Source organism: Passer domesticus, chromosome 14 (genome assembly GCF_036417665.1).
Source record: "Passer domesticus isolate bPasDom1 chromosome 14, bPasDom1.hap1, whole genome shotgun sequence".
NCBI classification, from domain to species: Eukaryota; Metazoa; Chordata; class Aves; order Passeriformes; family Passeridae; genus Passer; species Passer domesticus.
This window is the reverse complement of record NC_087487.1, coordinates 13,334,653-13,351,372: the sequence shown is the minus strand read 5'-3', so window position 1 is coordinate 13,351,372 and position 16,720 is coordinate 13,334,653. Positions and strand designations below refer to the sequence as shown.

The window sequence follows — 16,720 nt, the reverse complement described above, 5'->3', positions numbered from 1 at the left end:
ATGACAGGGAAGAGACTGGATCCTTCTAAGCCAAGGGGAAATTTCTGCACTCTGGGAGGGCTGGTTGAGGCAATGGTGCAGAGATCCACCAAAAGGGGAGGAGGAGGATGGACTCCTGTTGTCTCTACCCAGATGAAAGGAGCTGTGATTGGTGCAGGCTGCACCTGGAGGTAGGTGGGAAGGATGAACTGGATCAGTACAGAGATCATCATTTACTGCAGTTAGGACATCATTTTACCTACAGATTATTGCCTTTTGTTAACAACACTTACTGGCCTGACCTGCAAATAAAATTCCTAAACCATCATGTGACGGTTTCTGTATGGTTGGGATAGCTGAAAACTGCATAAATTTTAAATGTCAACTTTCTATGAATTAAAGCTGAATGTTCAACACGGACCAAAGAGGAGAGGAGGACCTGCTGGTGGTAGTTTTGTACTTTATTGGAGAAGAGAGAGCTACATAAACTATGTCAGGAGTGTACAGGTCTACACATAGTTTCATCAATCAATAAATGGAATTGTTAACGTAACACTGAGGATATGATACTTTGAAGAAGACATAGACACGTGACCAAGGAGTATTTACAGCTCTAACATACAATATATTTATACTTGAGAGAGATTGGTGTGCATCTGTGCACACAGGTACCACTGTGCACACTGGGTGCACGCACGCGCACACGTAAATAGGTATAAAAGGCTTTAAAAAAAACCTTACATAGTTCAAGAAATGAGTCTGCCTGTCGTTTGCAGCAACTGACTGTTTTCAGGGTGGAGATGGTTTCAGTTTGGGGTGGTCTGGAGTGGAGGTTTCTGTTTGAAATCTCTGTTCTCCATCGGCCGTTGGCTGAACCTGAAGCGGGTGCACGGAACGCTGGGGTGGGGTGGTGACAGAGGATGTGTGAGGTGAATGAAAGGGAGGGCGCTGGAGTTACGGGAAAGAGGGGATGCACAGCCTCTGGGGCTGGGGCAGTAACACGGAGATGAAAAAAATGACCTTTGGTGATGCCATTAAATCATCCTTTATACTAAACATAAATTATCGACACAGTTTTAAAAAAATAATTTTCTGTTTCATTTCAAGGCTGGGGAGAGAGGAAGGGCCAAAGCAGGGCGGGAAGGAAGGGAAGGTCTGGGGAGGGTAAATACCTCAGCACTTTAACAGGTCCCTGGACCTCACTGCAAATTCTTAATTTAAAAACTCTTTGTGTAAGTGTGACTAACGCTGTATCAGTCATCCCCTCCCAGGGTAGCTCGATGCACATGATGTGGCAGGTAGGGGACAAGCAGGGACCCTATCTTGGCCAAAACTCAGATCAGAGTTCCTCATCCTCTGAGTTGGAGCCAGTGGAGGTGGGGTGGGCAGGCAGAGATCACAGCTTCCTTGCTCTCACCAGATTCTCCCTGAAGGGGTAACCTGGCTTGTTCCCAGCAGGAGAAAATGGTGAATTCTGGTTTGGAGAAGGGGAGACTGCAGTTTGGAGAAGGTTGAGAACCATCAATTCACTTGCAAAATGTCAAATAGGACTCAAAAGATGCAAAAGAAGCCCCAGACTAAGCAAACATGGATTAGTGCATAGTGTAAAAAAAGTCTGCCAAAAATATAGAAATCAATTCAACATAGATCACCAGAGGGATTGTTTTCTGCTCGTGCAGTCTTTCTGTGACATTAGCAGAGATTAAAATAAGCTGGTTTAAATAATAGTAACAACACAAATGTCATCAAAATGTCTTTCCTCTGAGCTGTAGCCCCATCCTCCCCTCAGTACCAGAGAGGTACTCTGGTACCTGCCAGAGTGAGCTGTGGAGCTGCATCTTCTGGGCGCCAAGCCTGCCTGCACTGCTGAAGGGCAGTTCAGCTGGCAGGAGGAGCAGCTGCCTGGAAATTAAGTCTGCCCTTGCAGATTTCTGGGAGGTGCATGGGGGTTTTTTTGAGGCCAGCACTGGAAATCCAAGTGATTTTTCTGCCTAGGCCATCACACTGCCACGCAAACCACTGATAGACAGCACTGCTCCAACACACAAACCCTGGAAAATTACCAGAGGCAAATGCACAGTGCAGCCCCTAAAAACATTCCCAAGCACAGCCTGAAGACCCCAAGACAGCCTTCACCCAAGAAGTCTGTGTATCCTCAATGTTTACCTGCAGAAAACTTGCCTCCTTGCCTGACCCAGAAGATTCAGAGGGAGTTGCAACACTCCTGGAAACCTAAATAAATGTTGATTGCTTGCCTGCCCAAAAATACTTCATTTCTCTTGAAATAACTTATGTAAAACAACACTTCATTAAGACATGGTGGGGGAGGGGGAGGTAATTTAGTATAGTTATTTATTTATTTTTGTTCTGCTTTAAGCCTATCTATGTAAAGCTCTCATGCAAAAAATTGCCTTCCAGTTTAGCTGAAAATTTAATGGACACTTCTGGGAAAAAATAATAGAAAACTTTTAAAAAAAGCTAATTCTCCTTCACACAAGGAATTAGCTGGTTGTGGGGGTTGAACGGGAGGATTGAGAGGAACTAAAACAATTTAGACTGTTAGTACTGAAACCAGAGCTGTCGGAGAGCAAAATGAATGCACTTAAAGTTATGGTGTTTGTTGGGTTTGAAGGATAAATTGTGAGCCTGGAGGAAGCCCAGCAGAACTGAAGGTTTGGAGAAACCTTCAGGACCCATTTGGACGAGCACACATCATTCTGTAGGGACTCTTTCCTCACATTTATAGTTCTTCCCCAACCAGGGCTCTCTTCTGCTTCACCACAGGTCCTATCTGACTTTTACCACCCTCTTGATCACTGACCCTCCACTGGGAATCAAGTCCTTGTCCATTTCCTTCCTCTCCTTCTGTCCCAGTAGGTTTCTTTGATCCCTCCTCTTAGCATCATTTGTTCTCTAAGCCCCTAATTAAATTATATTTGCCATCCCCTGCAAGCCCATCCTTTCTGACTTCCAGACAGCCCTAAGCACCAGAAGTCTGGCCTTAACCCCTCATTTTCAATATTGCTACTTACAAGTTTTGAAGTCTTGTGTCCCAAACACTTCCCAGTCCTCTCTGTCTCTAAGTGTCCATGCACACGTCCCATTGTAGTAACTTCCAGTCACAGCTGGGGAGTGTGTGGGAAGTGGGATACAGAGGAAAGTGCTTCTAAAAAGCAGCATATGTTGAGTGGGGGAATAGCCCAACTTTCTGCCTTACTTTTGTGGCTCTTCTTCTTCACACTAAATTTTTCAGGCATGTTAATGAGTCTGCATGCTCCTGCCCAACAGCTTCTCACCAGGATGGATAGGTCCAGGTGACATTCAACCCTAATTTAAGGGTATATCTTCCTTAGTATGATCCAGAAATACCTGCAGGATGAAATCCCAAGTATGCAGGCTGAGCAAGATGAATGCTGAGACACTTGCCTTTTTTTCCACTGTGAGATAAGACTGCTTCTCCATTTAGGGTCCTGCCATGGTGCCTGCATGGCTCTTCATCTTTGTCTTCAAGGCCAGGATGGACAGGGCTTTGTGCAGCTTGGTCAGGTGGAAAATGTCCCTGCCTTAGGGTGTTGAAACAGGGTGATTTTGAAGGTCTCTTCCAACCCAAACCATTCTATGATTCTGTGATTCTGACAACCCTGTACTACTCAGTAATGTAGCTTCTTTTTTTTCCCTTTTTTTCTTTTTTTTTTTTTGAACACAACTTCCAGTGGCCACAGTGTCATTTATATGTCCCTTACTTGCAATTTTCCAAGAGATTTGTCTGTTTACCCTTTACCAACAGTAAATGCAATTGATGGCTGAAATATGAATCACATGATGCTTCCAATAAAATAAGGATTCTGCTTCTAAAGGGCTGCCAGGGTAATATCTCTCCATTTGTCAAACTGTCTCAATGGATGAGAAGATAAGAACCTTCCACAATCCAAATTAGAGATGGAGCCTTCATAGGTGGAACACCAGTGCAGGAAAAAGTGGGGCAGAGAGTTTAACTCTGAAGGAAAAAGATGGTTCCCTCTTGCATCGGGATGATTGGTTTGTGCTTTAAACCATCCCTCCTCCATCAGTTGAAAACAAGATACCAGACAATGAAATCACACTAGAAAAAAAACATGGGAGAAACGAACGACGGGCGAAACAGCAGTTCTCTGGGAAGTGTGGGTATGATTCCTTCAAAAGCGGGGGGGTGTGATTCCTTCCAAAGTGGGGCTCCTCCATGGAAGGAGGGGCTCCTCCTCCAGCGGCGGCCGGAGCGCCGCGCCGGGCCCGGTGCCGCTGTCCGCGGTGCTGATCCGCAGGGACGCCTCTCACCACGCCTGTCCGTCTGCTGAAACCTCCATCTTGCCGAGAGATTGGGGACTGAACTGCTTTAGGCTCTTTGTGAACACTACTTGAAGCAATTAGGGGTTCTCATAAAAATAGAGAAAAAAAATTAAAAGAAAGGACACACCAGGCACTTGCTGCTGAGAGGTGCTGGGATATAAAGCTGTTCTATCATCCAGCAGGATCCAGTCCCTCTCATCCTCTTCCAAATCTGCCTCTTAATTTCAGTTTCCAGGAAGGCCATAAGCCAGGATTTTTCTGTATTAGCAGGATAAGGAGAAAAAGGAAATTAAAAGTGAGAGGAGGTTTGAGCTGCTCTTGTCCTGGTGGCCAATGTTCTTGGTTACCAGGATGAATATTCTGTGTCTTTTCTTATGTACAGCAGTGGATTGTCTTATATTGTAAACCAACCACTGTCTTTTCTGATGTAATGTTTGTTGGTTTGGATTTTGTTTCCTCTTGTAGCATTCATCTCTCTCCTGACGTTCTGTTTCTAACATCTGTTCAGTGTTTCTCAGTACCTACAGCCTTTACTGAGTTCAAAGTTGTGGGTCATCAACGCCTTCTACATTTAGCCTGGAGTTGCACAAGAAGGTTCTGTTTCACAGGAACAACAATTCAGTCTCTTGCTGATTTCTATTGTTTCAATCTAGCTACATAAGAATGAGGCTGGACTGGAACAGGTCACAGCCGGAATCAATCCCAACCATCTCCCCAGCAATCAGAACAACCTGCTGGGAGCTGAGTAACGGCTGAATTCTTGGTGAGAGAAATTATAGGCATAAAAACAAAATCAAATATACTCGTGTGCTCATTCAACATTTCAAGGCATATTTATAGGTACTGCTGTATGGCATCTTAAATATCAGAGTTTTAAAAGAAACTGGATCACTGCTGTTGGGGAAAATAATTTTTCTTTTCTGTCACTTTCACTATCTCTGCCCCTGATGAAAAAGGGAGAGAAAGACACTGAATTACACACCCATTCAGCCCCTGTCATCACTTCTTTGGGCTGTTTGGATAGCCCTGGGAAGGGTCTGTGAAGATAAAGAGATCTGAAGGTGATCTGATGGTCATTCCTCAGATCAGGAATAGAAACAAGAGAGCTGGGCAGGAATCTGAAGATCAAGAAAAGCTGGGGATCTCTTCCTATATGAAGCTGACAATGGCTCAGTAGGTGAGCAGATGACTTTGCAGTCTAAGTCCTAGTTGAGTCCCTTCCTGAGACTGCTCCACTGTATTCTCCCCCTGCACCCAAGTCTTGCTGTCACTGTGAGGAAAAGCTGAAATTTTACCATTGTTGAAAATCTCTACACAGGGGAGATATTTCCACCTTATTTCTTCACTTTTCAACAAGACAGAATACTTGAGAATTTCTTAGATTTTAGGAGGGAGAATGTCCTTCAAAAAAATTCCGAGGATCACCAAAAAATGGATCCACATTCGCTATAGAGAGGTGAGGCAGAGAGCTACAGTCTCCAAGGCCTGTACTTGTAATGGTCTGTGAGAAACAGCACAGACCAGCTAAGAGTATTTGTCTTGGGAACTGTAGTCAGTGAACCTTGGGTGGGAACCAAGCTAAATCAGCAAACTTGCTGCTGGTCCAGGATCAGAATGAGCTAAAACTCCTCTATCGCATGCCTGGGACTCAATTACTGTGTAATCTCTGTGGCATAGACATCTAGGAACCTCTGTGGATAGCAGATGGCTGCTCAATGGTGAGAGCAGATGACAGATTCTGGGCAGTGCTAAACCAGAAGACCTCAAATCCTGATTACAAAAGTCAGTTCTTGAGGTTAAATCAAGCCAGGCACCTGAGCAGGAGGGATTCATGCAGCATTGCACAAAGCCAACACACTACGAGACATGGGAGGGCTCCTGTCAAAAGCTCCACCTCCCCTCCTCTCTCCAACACACATTCACACATGCTGCCACATACAGGAAAAAATATCAAGGTTATGTGTTTCCTGAAATATGGTTGGCTGAATAAATACACTTACTGAGAACTCTTTGTAAAACAATAGCGGAATGAGTAACAGTGCATCGCTGCCATGGGAAATAAAACAGAAAGTAACCCAACTGCAATTCAGCTAGAATCATTCCAAACCCCAAAGGTTGGCCTCTTTTTCTTTTTTTTTTCTTTAATGTGTCTGACATTTTATGGCATCAATAATGCAAACAAAGAGGAAATCATATTTGCAGAACACTAATGCACGGATGTCTAAAGCGAAATACAATACTGATTACTTTTTAAATGAAGCCACCAGGTTTTGATGTGCTGTGGTGGTTAAATTGGTCCATCAAATTCCTTCCAAAGCAAATTCCAGTCCAAAGCAAGAGCTTGACCTTTTCTATAACCTTGGGTAGCCTTTTCAGCTGTATTCTGATTGGAGGTAATAAATGTTAGTTTGAAGGAATCTTCCTGATGGGTCGAATTACAGAAATGTCACAATTCCTCCTGAAGATGAGGGGAAACTGAAGATATGTCACCTCTTCACAGGCTGTCCAAAACCTTTGGCAAATGTTATGGTAAGGCTACTGTGAAGAGCTGTGGGTGAGAGGACAGATGGGCTCTGGAAGAGATTTCTAGAAGTACTATTGTGATTTTGCCCTTAGGGCTAGTGGTTGATCTCTTCAGCACCTGATAGCTTTTCTCTTGCCTAGAACCTCCTGCAAATGACTGCAGAGCAACATCTGAGTAGGAAAATAAGTGTATCAATAAGTAGGTGTGGCAAAAACACACGAAGAAACCTTCCCTTCCTTTTGTGTATTATTTTACATGCTAGTGACTTTTTTCACAAAGTGAATCTCAGAGATACATCTCAATAACCACAGACAGGATTGTCTCTGCCAGCACAAAAGTGAAGAAGCTGTTGTGATCCTGCCTGGGAAATCCTCCTGCTCAATCTCCTCCTACAGCAAAAGACAGAAGGACTTGGGGTCAGGCCTATGCTTTCAACTTATCAGCAGGAGCATTCATTTCTGGAGCCAAGGGGCTTCTTTTGCAATGTCCTCTGACTTGCACTGAGTTAACTGTGTGAATTTCTTTAATTCATGCATTTTTGGTTTGGTAGGCAGCGTTCGCTGTGTGCCTGTGTGCTGGTGAGTAGGATTGATTCCACCATCTCACATCAGCTGGGAGTTTGTCTGCCATTTAGATCACATCTGATCAGAGCTTTGTGTTGGGGGATTGTATGTCTTGGAATTAATCAGTGCAAGCAGCTAATTGCCTCTAGTTAACTAGTGCCTTTTAATTAGGACTGTACTGCTGGCTGGATACATGAAGGGAGCTGTTTGTCACTGGCAAAAATTTCAGCCTTGTGATGTAAACCTCTTTGGGGAATTAGAGGAAAAAAAAAATACAGGCTGGAGTTATTGTCACTTTAGCACAGCAGAAAATCAGTTTCAGCAGAACTGGCCTGGATGAGGCTGGAGTCACACTTTGCTGGGGTCAAAAATGATAGCAGCTGCTCCCCAACCCTTCCTCCTGTGCAGAAGGGTGGGACACTGTGGGCTTCAGCTGGGATTTACAGGAGATACCCCACATGCATTACAATGAGCGCTGCTGTAAAATTCACTGCACAGAGGTTAATCTAGATGTCAACACTGCCTGACAGCAGTGAAATTACTCCGGGGCAGTGCTCCTTCTGAAGTCTTAATATAACAGTCAATTCCATCCTGCCTGCAGGAAATGAAAGTTTTCTGCTTTGTGTGCGGAATCATCCGGCGCCAATTTTCTCACTGTTTGAAGTCCAAACTGTTTGTGGTCTTGGGATTCACCTCACATTAAGACTTTCACTTCATTTAAAAACTCTGCTAGTCAAGTCCTGAGAACTGCAAGGACAGGAGCTGCACAGGGAGAAAAAGAAGAGGGCATGGAGGGAGAAATCTGATCTCACCTACCACATCGAAATCAAACTGCTTCACCAGTCCTCTGAGCTCAGTAAAGGGAGGGAATGCAGAAACTCAGTTCTCTGAGTATCAAGCAGCAAAGACTGGAGAGGCTGAAAGCCAGCAGAGAGCAAGAGAAAACATGCAAGAAGACATTTGGACCGCCCAGAGCTATGATTTTCTTTAGAGTTATTTCAGCCCTTCCCTGCTGGGACCTTGTCCTAAGCTGCCAGTAGTTCAGCAGTTAAACTCCCCCTCAGAACAACTGTTCCAGTTTTCAGCAGTGGGATCAGTCACTTGTGCTGGGAAGGAGAGCAGTTCCTGTGGACTCCTGACAGTGTGGGGAAGTGATCATTAGTTTTATGATGCCTCTTCCCCTTACAGAGATGCTAAAAAATGTGGGAGTAGCAGAAGGGAGGAGGAACCAATGGTCATTCCTTTAGTTTGAAAAGAGCTCTCAGATTGGGTCTATGACAGAGGCAAGCCACCAACATGAAACCAACCTACCAGCTTACTTAACTGTTGGGGAAAGCTGGAATATGTTGTCCTTCCTTCTCTTCAGTATCTTATCTCTTTCCTCAGTTCAGTCTTTCAAAATTGCAAGCAATAGGACTCCAATCACTCTCTCAGGGAGTGGTTTCATGGCTCAGTGCTGCATTGGAAAGGAAAAAGAGGCACAGGAGAGATAGAATGCTCCTCCATTCCTGCCAGAGCAGCGACTGACATCTCTGCCTGTGTCATTTATGACACTGCTAGCCAGAAGAGATGTTTTGAAAACACCTACTTTCTCCAGGCTTGAAACTCAATATCTCTACTTCCAAGGACAGCAGCAAAGGGAAAATAATTTTTAGGATTTAGCAGCTATGTAAACATTAAATGGGTACTGATGTAAGAGACGGTTTGGTGCAGGAGTGGAGAAGCTACCTTAGAGTTAAGAAAGTCTATCCACTCTTGAAAAGCATTGCTGAGAGGGAAATTTTCTCTTCTTCTATTTTTGGTACTCATTTGGACACACCACCATATGCCAAGGCTCCATGAGCCCACCATCCATCAGAAAGCCACTAAACGTTAATGGAGAACAAAACTTTTGGGTTGCACCAAGACACACCCGTGCCTGTGAGTCTCATAGCAGAGGGGCCCTGTTGATACCCAAAGTCTTCCAGCTATCAGAGGAGCCACCACAGCATGGTATCACAGCCAGGAACTCCTTTACTCCCTTTGCTTATTCTCATCATTGCCTTACAACCAGAGAACACACCTAGAGCTGTTACAAAAACTTTAGGTACCATGGCTGCAGTGGTTCAGCTGATTCCTGGCCAGATCAGGAAAGGATGTAGATACTCCTGGGGAGGGAGGAAATTAGAAAGATTTTTTTTTCAAACATTTTAAGATAATATGCTGAACAGTTTTCACACAGACTGGCATATGAATGAATGCTGATCAGGTGTTCCAAACTACCTCTGGGTTTGAGGGCTTGTGGTGAACATGTCTGCATTCTTCAACCCATATCCTGGACTAAGAAAACCTATACATTTGAGTTCTGGGAAATAAGAGCCTTTCATGTGAAAGGAAGTAGCTCAAATAATATTATACCTCTGTTTGTGTCCCTGAAACATCATAATTTTTGAGACCTTCTTTTAGATGCATTTTCTTATAGGAAAAAAAAAAAACCAAAAAAAAAAACCAAAACAAAAACAACAGAAAAGCACAAAGCCTAGTGATTTTGTTTCCCACCTGCATAAATGGTCCCTTGATTTTATTGGTTTCTGCCTCCTTTTTAAGCCAGTATTTGCCCAGCTTCATAGCTAACTTTTCCTGGAACTGCAGTGCATTGCCATTTTCTTTTGTTTTTGCTTGTATCCATTGTGCTACTTAAAATTCTATACCACACTCCCCAAATCTGTCTTGATTTCCCAACCCAAGATACTCAGTTGCCTTCTAAAACCAGCTTTTCCCTTTCCTTGGCTCTTTTATTCCTCCACACATTTTCTCACCTTGTTCCACCCACTCCTTGGGACAAGAAAACAGCTCTGAGGTAAGGATGCCTCTCAAGCAAGCACCCTCTTTAAAGGCATTCCATAGTTTTCACATTTGTCTGGGCAGCACAGTTGCCAGAGTCACCCATCTGCAGTTCAACTCCCTGCAGACCCAAGGACAGGCAGTTCAGACTTTTTCACCCCCCAAAATCCATGCACTGAGGGACATCTAAAAAGGCCAGTTGGGAAAGTTGTGCAGGAAGCAGGATGGACCTTCAGTCTGGTGGTTCTCTGCATCTCTTCCCTTTGCTACATTTCAGCTTCTGTCTTGCAACCTGACAGACTGGGGTGGAAAGAAAAATAATGGCAGGAGAAAACAAACCAGGTCACTGATGAGACCCTGAGGCTGGAGCCACATTCACTGCCTGCAGTTTGCAGCCCTGGCACAAAATTTCCACCTGTACCATGCACCAAAATAGCACCTTCACTTCCAAGAAAGCATCACTTCAGTGACACACTTGGGTGACTGAGTTGGTGCAAACAATTTTAATTTTTAGGGAGCAGCATGCACCTGGGACAGGGGAGACCCTATGGCCCCTTCTCAGCTGTGCTCAGACTGGTGTTCCTTCCAGCTCCCTTTCACAAGTCCCTTGAGAAAACTGCAGATGGAAGAGGCTGAGTGGTGGGAAGTCTGCCTGGATGTGCTGGGAATTTGGCCTGGCTTGCCCCAGAGCTGGGTGAGACATGTTCCCAGGCAGCAGGGATATCTCTCTGCTCTGGGTAGAGGCAGGGCATAGGGAAGTATCTCTCTGAGAAATAAAGAAGCATGAACTCATTTCTCTTTGACTCCAAACACTCAGATGTTGATACTCTGTGAGAGTTTCCCCCAAAATTTGCTTTTCTTCTCCTCACACATAGCCCCATTGCAGAGCCCCTCTTCCTACAGGGGAGATCACCAGTCCATGCTGATGGGAAGCTCTCTTCTGCTCCAGTAAAGGTGCTTCTGGAAACGAGGTCTCAGGGTGTTCACCAGGAATGCAGCACAGCTGCTTTCCCTCTTCCCCTCCAAAACTGTCATGCCAAAAAGGGATGCAGCAGTTTCTATAATGTGTTTGAACAAAACGCAATCTTCTCCTTGCTCCCAACAAACCTCCATCCAACAATGACAGGCCAAGGGGGCCAGAGCAGCAACAGAGCAGATGTCACAGCACAGAAGTGCAGCTTACCCAGCTCTTCTGAGCAACAGTTCACAATTAACTCTGACAAAAGGACTGTTCTCCAAGGCAGTCACTGCCCGGGGTGGGGCTAAGAGCAAAGCAGCCAGAGCCTGAGCATCTCACCACCTTCTTCAGCCATTTGCCATATTCTGGGGACACATAAACTCACCTCAGAGGCCACCTAATCCTAAACATGCAGCATCAAGGCTCGGTGTCACACCGGGCTCCTGAGCTCACCTCGTTGTTGTGACAGTACAAAGAGGTGGTGAAAGGGACAGGGTGGTGGTGCTGGGGAGGAGGGGAAGGAGGAAAGAACTGAGGAAGGGAGGATGTAGCTGCTGTGCAGCTGTGATGAGGGAACCTCATCAGCTGGGAACCAGTGTCTGTAGGTGACTTTGTAGTGTAAAAGCAAAAAAAGAAATGACAGCATGGGAGTGAGAGAGGTGGGTGGACAAATTGTGGCCTTGCACAACCTAGCACAGTGCCTGGGAGCCACAAGAACAAGAAGCCATTTGGGGTAAGAGACAGGCCACCCCAGGAAAAGCTTTTCTCCTGGAGATGCTGGACAATTAACAGACATTGCTTGCTTTCTCCCTGTGCTGAATCTCCAATCCTTTCAGCCAAGAAGCCTGCACAAAAAGGGAGCCAGGCTGTGGCCAGCAACCTTTTAACCAGTTGTTTCCCCTTTCAATGTTGGACCTAAATAGGCAGGATATCCTCTGCCAAAAGAGAAAGGTCCTGCTGTGGAGGTACAGCATTCCTGTGTGTGGATTCCTGGTGCTGGCCCACAGCCTTGTCCATGCCTATGCCATCACTGGTGATGCTGTGAGCACCTGGTGCCTGTCCAGTGGCAGTCTGTCCAGGCCCCATGGGCACGAGTCTGTCCCACCAGCCCAGATCTCTCTAACAGGCAGAGAAAAGTTATGTCCTTACTCCCACGTGGCTACTGCCACCCACCATCTCCCACCCAGGCTCTCACTGCACATTACACAGACACAGAATAAACTCACAGCTGCTGCTGCCACCACAATCCTCCTTTAGCGGTGTCCCCTGCCTCTGTCTGAAACCATCAGACAGGCCATGCCAGTCCCATGAGTGAGAGATATTGATTGTCAGGAGACATGGGGGATGGGGAGAGGATGCAAGATCTTCCCTTTCAGTGCAAGCCATAACCAGTCATCTAGCTCCCCTTGCATCCTGGACATGAATATTACCCCTGGCCATGGGGAAGGATCCAAGATCCCTTCTCTGTCCCCTCTTCCCCCATCTGCATTGCCCTCCACAAGTGCCACATCTGAGCAGGCTATTTTTGTGCTGGCAGTTGTTGCCTTCTCAAAATTGCCTTGACAATGCCTGTGCCGCCCGTTCCCTGCCTCCTGAGAGCAGCTGCCAAGCTGAGGTTCCCCCTCATCCTCCATTATCCATATGAAAAAAAGGGCCCAGAAAGGTTTTGTACTCTCATCCCAGTCCGGGCAGGCAGGATCCAGCATCTGACTGAGTGTTTCCCCATGTCGGGATTATTTTTTTGCTCTGGGGAGATCGGCCATGGTGAGGATGCTGCTGTCTCTCCCTGCCTGTCCCCAGCACCCCCTGTTGCTGCCTGTCAGGCCTTTCTCCTCATTGAGATGCAAGGCTGGCCGCTGCGGCCATCCGCTGAGCCGTCTGCTCCTGAAGGCACCTTCCCCTCCTTCCCCCCTCCTCCCGGGGCTGCCTGTGGAGCTATTCTTCAGCCTCTGCATTTCACAACAGCTCAAAGGCAGATGCATCAATCCTTTCAGGGGATGGGGACGTGAGGAGAATGGCAAGGGAGCTGCAGGCAGGTGTTGGTAGGTTCCCAGCCATCTCACGAGCCTGGTCCCCCTCCCTGTCCCCCGCTGGCTTGTGCCTGAGGCTTGGACTGAGGCATGGGGCAGGAATGGGGAAGGGGAGAGGATGGGGGGAACGGCACTGGGATATGCTGACCCCACAGAATGCCCAGCAGGGTTGCAGGCATGTTCCCAGCTGTGTGCATCCTGTAGCCTTTCCCCCATGAGGAGAGCAAGAATCCAACCCTGCTCACTAAAAGTTTACACCGGGGGCAAATTTGGCCCTGGTGCAGACAGCTGAGGGCAGGGGAACAACCCCACGGCCACTAACCAACCCCTTGGCCACTAACAGCCACAAGGGTGGGGAGGAGTGGGGCTGTTCCTCCAAAGTGACCACTGCACTGGACGCTCTGGGTGAGCAGCACTCCTGTCTCACACACTGCAGTGGGTTGGGGATAATTCAGGACCCGGTCCCCAGGACCCCTCCTGGACTCCCAGGCAGAGCTGCTTTGGTCCCGCTGCTCTCCCAGCACTGGCAGAGGGTTGGGGCAGAGGAGGGCTGGGGCAGAGGAGGGCTGGGGCAGGACCTGCAGCCTGCGGGAGGGCGGCTGCTCCCCGGTGTGTGTTTTACCCGTAGGTGCCACAATCCTTTGACTGTGTGTTCGAAAGCCTTGAGTCTATACATTTAAGAATCGGCAAATTAGAAAAATTGTCCTGAAATGTTGGAGGGGAGGAAAAAGGCAGGAAGGCAGAAAGGGATGGGAGGGACTAAGAGGAAGGGGTTGGTAAAAGAGAGTTCATCCAGGGGCACTGCCCTGGCTTTGTGCCCATCACCTGCGGGCTGGCAAGGAGAGAGGGAGGCAAGGACGAAAAGGGAGGACTGATTTCACACATTCAGTGCATATCATACAACCAGGGCAAGGCTTTCTTCCTGCAGCTCCTACCCAGGATGGCGTTGCTGCCATAGCCAGTCTAGAGCCCTGCCCAGCTGCCCGAACCATACTCACAGCAGGGTTGCATTTCACTGCTTGATTGCTCGGGGGAAAGATACCTTCTCCTTTCTTTCTCTTTTTTTTTTTTTTTCTTTTTAATTATATATATATTTTTAAGTACTTTTTCTCCCTTTTTTCTTTCTTTTTTTTTTCTTTTTTACATATAGTCACAATTTTCTGTAACAGCAGCTTCTTTCTGTATTGGTGTGGAAGTTATATAGAGAGATATCTATAAATATATATAAGCCAAACTGCCTTACAGGTTGTTGTTCTGTGGGATTTTTGTTGGTTTGCTTTCTGTTTTGCTTTTTTTTGTTTTCAGTGTTGTATGTGTAGCAGGCACTTGAGTTTATATGAAGATGTTTGCTTGGGAGCTGAGGGGAAAGGGTTTGGGAGGGGGAGAGGGAAGGAAGGACGGGAGGAAGGAGCAGGGACTTCCAATAAGTGGCCACTGCTAGCCAAGGATGTCCAGGTAGATTGGTGTGGCCTTGCCCAGAGCATGGAGGATCTTGTAGATCTCCTTGATGTTGAGCCGTTGCTGAGGTTCCCTCTGCCAGCAGCCCAACATGATGTCGTAAACCTCCTTGGGGCAGACTCGGGGCCTCTCCAAAACTCGGCCTTGGGTAATGCACTCAATGACCTGAAAGAAAGAAAGGAAAGAAACACTGAACAACAGCTGGGCAGTTTATGGAGGATGTCCTGTGCCTGATACTGCTTGGCTGATGTGGCACCATTTAGTCAATGGGAGCACTGAGAAGCCAAATCTCAGATCCGCACATCCTCAATGATCACCTGTTTGTTGCTAATGATTATTTTACCGTGAAATGTTTGTCTCCACCTGCAGTTATTCAGATATCAAAAACCTTCTCTGTTTGACACCTACTACCTCAATGCACTCTCCAAAGAGGAGGTCACAAGCAAATGAAGTAGGTTTTAATTTATGATGTCAGTTTTTCCTGCTAAATGAAGAATGAAAAAAGTCTTAAAATCCCCAAAGTACAGCAATATTTTGCACAGCTGAAATGATATTTTTCTTGTCTGAAAACCAAGAGTCCGTTCCATTGCAAAGCCCAGGAGAGTTTTATAAGGATGAGTTCAGAGCATCTTTTCCTACATACTTCTCCTCTTTCTGACATAGAAAAGCAATGAAAAGAATGAAATTTCATGTCAAATCACAGCTGTGAAGGAGAAAAAAAATTTACAGTGCTATCACTCTCTTCTGGGTCAGATTGGTGCTGCTAATGAGAAAAATGTGAGGTCCTGGATAACAGTAAAGTCACTTCGGAGGGATGCCATTGGAAAGGACTCCCCTAAGAGTCTCTTTGTGTATTGTTTACTGGAGGAATGAATGAAAAGGAAAGGGAAATATGAGTTTCCAGAGAGCTGCTATTACTGCCTGGCCTCCTTGGTTGGGGTTGATGAGTCCCAGCATTGCAGCGTGCGAGCGGCCTGCCACGCTCTGCAGATAAACACCAGTCCCAGGCAGTGTGTGGAGGGAAGCCACCCAGCAAGAGGTGTTTGGAGTTTATCATTTATGAATAGCAATGGTCCCACCACGCAGCTCAAGGGATACTTATCACTGTGCTGTTTGCATATAAATACAGAGGGGAGAGATTAGGACTCGCTGAAAGCAATGAGAGCAAGACACAGCATGAAGAGAAGCCTGCATTGCCACAGAGCTGCTGGATGCTCACTGTGGGGAGGAGGTGAGTTATGGTTCCTGCCAAGACATCCCGGACATGCACAGGAGCCCTGTGCTGGGCTCTTTCTCTCCAGGGCAAAGGAAAGGCATAGAGAGAAGGTAATGGACTGGCTGAGGGGTGCCCTGCCTCATTCCTCTGCTCAGAGAGGGTTTCTCCCAGCCTTGGAAAAACCTGCTGAAAATGCTGTGGGGGTATGAGGCCATGCAGGTGGCACAGGAGGGAGTGGGCATCCCAGCCTTGCCAACACCAACACCCAGCAGGGGCGATGCTCAGCCAGCCTGGTGCTTGCTCCTGGTCCAGTCCTGGCAGCCAGGAGTTTGGCACAGGCTCATTGACCTGTCCCTCCATGGGCTCTGCTAATCCATGGGGCTCTGGCACTGCATCTGAACTGGGGGGACTTGGTCCAGACTCAGGGACTTGCTCTGATGCCACAGCATCCAGGAGCTGGTGGAGGTGTCAGTCGTCTGCAGCCACATAGCTTCTGCCAATCCCTCCACAAACCGTGAAAAATGAGACTGATGGGAGCTAATGTGGCTCCCTCCCACAGGAGTATTCCACCAGGATACTGTGGTCAGCAGGTAGAAAGAAGTGGATACACCAACAGGTAAGGGAAGGATCATATTTTATCCCAGCAAAAATGTGGTATCAAACAAAGACATCCTTGAAATTAAGGGTGGCTGATTTCAGCCCTACTGCCCTGCAAAGGAAACTGAGGCAGAATGCATGGGCAAAGCTGAGCTGTCACACTCCAGCGTGCCTGTTGCCCATGTTCAAGCTCCATGTGCTCATTTGTGTGTGTTTGTATTTGCCCTCACAGGGAAATGCAAGAGC

General features: G+C 46.7%; 1 protein-coding gene and 1 long non-coding RNA gene across 3 annotated transcripts in view; one reads left to right on the top strand and one right to left on the bottom strand.

The window, feature by feature from the left end:
* LOC135280814 (uncharacterized) overlaps window positions 1-16,720 on the top strand; it is a 67,489-nt gene that overhangs the window by 22,069 nt on the left and 28,700 nt on the right. The window lies entirely within an intron of this gene.
* NTRK3 (neurotrophic receptor tyrosine kinase 3) overlaps window positions 423-16,720 on the bottom strand; it is a 216,149-nt gene continuing 199,851 nt past the window's right edge. For both annotated transcript variants that reach the window (XM_064389097.1, XM_064389098.1), the window contains one exon: window positions 423-14,826. In XM_064389097.1, coding sequence (XP_064245167.1) covers window positions 14,641-14,826 — 186 coding nt within the window. In that variant the 3' untranslated portion in view covers window positions 423-14,640. The remainder of the gene's footprint in view (window positions 14,827-16,720) is intronic.